Source organism: Lactuca saligna, chromosome 6 (assembly GCF_052625555.1).
Source record: "Lactuca saligna cultivar CGN05327 chromosome 6, ASM5262555v1, whole genome shotgun sequence".
Classification (NCBI taxonomy): Eukaryota; Viridiplantae; Streptophyta; class Magnoliopsida; order Asterales; family Asteraceae; genus Lactuca; species Lactuca saligna.
The window spans coordinates 43,427,957-43,431,764 of NC_136422.1; the positions used below are offsets into that span (position 1 = coordinate 43,427,957).

Sequence of the window (3,808 nt, forward strand, 5' to 3'; positions counted from 1 at the left end):
TCCGTAGCCATTTGGTCCATAGCAAATTCTGTAACTAATTGTTCCATAGCAATTTCGGTAGCCATTCGTTCCGTAACAAATTCCGTAGCCATTCATTCCGTAGCAAATTTCGTAACAATTTTTTTGTAGTCAATTCCATAACAATTGTTCCATACCATTTTTTCTATAAAATTCGGTTATTTAATTTGACTTATTATATCAATTTACAAAAATACAATTAATATAAAACCAAAAATAACAAAGTATTTCTATAGAAACTAAAAAGAAATATCCAATACATCAAAAGATACATATTTCAAAATCAGAAGTTGCTACAAATTTAACGTAAAACATTATTTGATACATAATATTCTATCATTGATTAATAAAATTTGACATGTTCACTCAATGTGTTAATGACATTCATTGCTTGTGCAAGTTGTTGTTCAAACTTTGCTTGATCAATGCATATTAATGCATCCAGAACAAAGAAAGCCATTATTTTTCTTGCCTTGAGTTGCATCTTTTATGGCCTTTAAAAATAATAATAATAATTACTGCTATTGTGATAATATAATAATAATAATAATATACAACATCATGGAATATACCAATCTAGAATTGATTGAGCTTCTTTTCTTAGGATAGATAAGTTTGCACGTGCCAGCTCAGCCTGATCCTGGTCAATCTGAACCCAAAAGTAAAAGTTAGTATTTTAAAGGAATTAGAATCTAAAGAAATCATAGATTTATAAAGTTGTCACCTTTTCAAGATCCAAATCTCCACTTTCTTGTTCCTCCACTAACAAAGATTGAAGAATAGTAGTAGGAACATCTGGATCCAGTATGTGTTGACAATATTGGAAGTAGCTTAAAAGCAAAGTGTATTGCCTAAATTTTAATCATATTATCAAGACTCATCATCAGACATTATATACCAAAAAAAAAGATTATTGTGAATTTCCAATTGTAACCATAGTTACCTTCTCCTCAATGCTTTTGATGTGTCATGTTTGAGAATTGCCATCATAATCTTATAGAGGATAGAGTGACATGCACCATTTGACATTCGCTTTGTCATAATAACATCAAGACATGTCACAGTATCCGAGTTCAACACACTTGGGTTAATAAACCTCTCATCCCGTAATTTAGCCATGCATGTAATTGAAACCTTTATATTTAAAAAAAAAATCATTTAACAACTCAACAGCAAATTAATATATATATATATATATATATATATATATATATATATATATATATATATATGTGAATTTATATTACTTGAGTTAACATTCCTGCCATCTTTAACGAACAATCTGGAGAACTAGAACCATTTAAAGATGCATCAAGCAACCTGTTGCCAAAGACAAAAACTGTTTAACAAAAAGATATTATAAAAATATTTTAGGGGTAGAGAGAGAGAGAGAGAGAGAGAGAGAGATAAAGAGAAAAAAATGCACTGAAATAATATTTATGATCGATTTTCCATTGAGGATAACTTTCTTGAAGCTGAAATCTAATAAAGATGACACACATACATAAGATTAGGGTTAAATGCAAATCAATTTTCAACATCATAATTGGGTATTTTTTTAAGAAGAAATTTGAAAGTATATAGCTATTTCTTGCATTTACCTCAACAATATGTGCCCATCCAGTTAACATATGGAGTTGAGCAGCTTGTTCTTCAAGGTTCTTGTTGTGTTTCCATGCCCATCTGAGAAGCTGTTGAACAGTATTTCTTACTTCTTCAACTTCAGCTTCACTCCCAAAAGTACTCAGCTGTGGATTCTCAAAATTGCACTTCTGAAGAGCAAAATAAGCCACAAAATCAATTAGCGTAAGAAGGGTAATATGGTCCAAGAAAATTTAATGATGCAAAATTATATAATACCTGCCAAAGGGTGTCACGAAATGCATTTAGGTCAATCAATCGATCCCCTCGTTCAGAGTAGTAATACACACCTCCCTTTTCATAAGTTGATGGATTCCCAAGTATATCATCAGCCTACAAAAAAGAATTTCTTCAACAAGTCAACAATGACTTTTATTTATATTTCCTTTCTTTCTACCAACAAGTCAACAATGTCACAAAAAAACATGCTAAAAATTCTTCTATTTTTTTTAATAATTAATATAACATCTTCATTATGTTACGTCTAGACATTTTATCTAATTTAGCTTACTTAATTTGTTTATTTCATAATAAATAGTACCATAAACAAACCATTGTGCAAAATGAAAGATTGTCCAAAATGAAAATAAATGTGTTACAATTGTGGGTATATACGCATTTCTTATTTGTGTGAAATTCCATTAAGTTATGCAACAACGATCTAATTATAATACATATCATATTTTCAACCAATTTATATTGTCGATGTGTTATATTAGAATGAATGAGAATCTTGTACTTAACAAAACTGGATCAATTCAGGATCAAACCCAAAACTGATAGATACAACAATCTGTGTGATTCAATGGTTAAGGGAAGTGTTAGGTGCTTAAGTTTTATTCAGACATTTTATCAAACACCTATCATGCATTAGTATTAAGTATGCCATTTTATGCAAAGAAACTACAATCGGCCATTTATATGTAAAAAGAACAACTATAAAGATTCAACATATATAATTATTATTAACATGCTTGAGTTTTTTGTTCTTTGTCTATGATAACCATCAAGAAAGCTTCGACATATGCTTGCATTTGGTGGAAAAGGCATCCTTGAAATAAACTTTTTTGTTTCTTTTAGGTCGCCATATCTAACCATCAAGTCCACAACAACAAGAAAGGAAACCAACAGAAGCTATTGAAGACACTACATCCAATAGAAAAAGAAAAACCCTGATCTCGACCTCTAAAGACGAAAGTTGGATAATAAATTTGATGTCTGATTATTAATTGATTCTACCTAGACTATTCAGACAAGGAGCTTAAGACATTTCATTTATACTCATTAGCAATGGATCATAAAAACGAGAGATATCAGTCGACACTCAAGTTTGTTTAGGAATGTAATTGTTAAATGAAATCTATTAAATCATGTCAGATTGGCAATCACTGCATCAAAATCCATAATTTGCATCAAATGCAATAAACTCGATCAAACAAATTCATCAATAAAAAATTTACCAGTTGACGATCGAGATCAATATCCTTCAAGTCATTGGATGATAAAGAGAAAATGGAGAAAAAAGAAGAGAGAAGAATGTTACCGGTTGACGACCGAGAAAAATCTACTAGTTGACAGAGCAGGAATCGAACGGCAAAGCAAATGAGAGTGAGAGGAGCTCCGATCGATAATGGCGTAAGTGATATGAGGAATGAGGAATGTGATCGGCGATTGACAAATCAGAATGTTGTGAGTAGCAACGACTGGCGTGATGATGGCTAAGCAACAACAGCGGCACGTTGAGAGAGGGAGAGATGCGATCTTTTGAACGTGATACCTCTAATTTGGGGTTGAGGAAGAAGTAGATTTGTGTAGATTTACTGATTTGCCCTTAAGGCCATGAGGTCCGGGGGGCTTTACTACCGTCAAAACAAAATATTCACATCACAGTCAAATTTGGTGTACAACTTTGTTATTTTTCTTTTCAATTTAGAGGTAATTTTATATAACACCCCTTTAAGTTATATATTATTTACATATATAACCTTTTCCATTTATATATTATTTACATATAACCTCTTTCGATTTCTATATTTCCAATATATATCCTTACTAATTATATTATATTAACTTAATTTTATAAAAAAACAAATAACACCATTAATGTAATGGGAAAAAATTTTAAAAATATTATTTTTATTTTTATTAA

At 30.6% G+C, this 3,808-nt stretch overlaps 1 protein-coding gene across 3 annotated transcripts; it reads right to left on the minus strand.

Moving 5' to 3' along the window:
* Window positions 1–223: 223 nt before the first annotated feature.
* On the minus strand, window positions 224–3,462 carry LOC144999682 (nuclear pore complex protein NUP205-like). Of its 3 annotated transcripts, none has more exons than XM_078958813.1 (8): window positions 3,203–3,461; window positions 1,879–1,992; window positions 1,620–1,790; window positions 1,266–1,338; window positions 962–1,152; window positions 743–869; window positions 591–667; window positions 224–512 (listed from the first exon to the last, which is right to left on the minus strand). In XM_078958813.1, the coding sequence occupies exons 4-8, from the start codon at window positions 1,284–1,286 to the stop codon at window positions 506–508; spliced, it is 423 nt and encodes a 140-aa protein (XP_078814939.1). In that variant the 5' UTR covers window positions 1,287–1,338; window positions 1,620–1,790; window positions 1,879–1,992; window positions 3,203–3,461; the 3' UTR covers window positions 224–505. The 3 variants fall into 3 exon arrangements, with proteins under 3 accessions (XP_078814939.1, XP_078814936.1, XP_078814935.1); XM_078958810.1 differs by lacking the exon at window positions 224–512 and adding an exon at window positions 1,445–1,500 and having other exon boundaries at window positions 519–667; window positions 3,203–3,462; XM_078958809.1 differs by lacking the exon at window positions 224–512 and having other exon boundaries at window positions 519–667; window positions 3,203–3,462.
* Window positions 3,463–3,808: the final 346 nt, after the last annotated feature.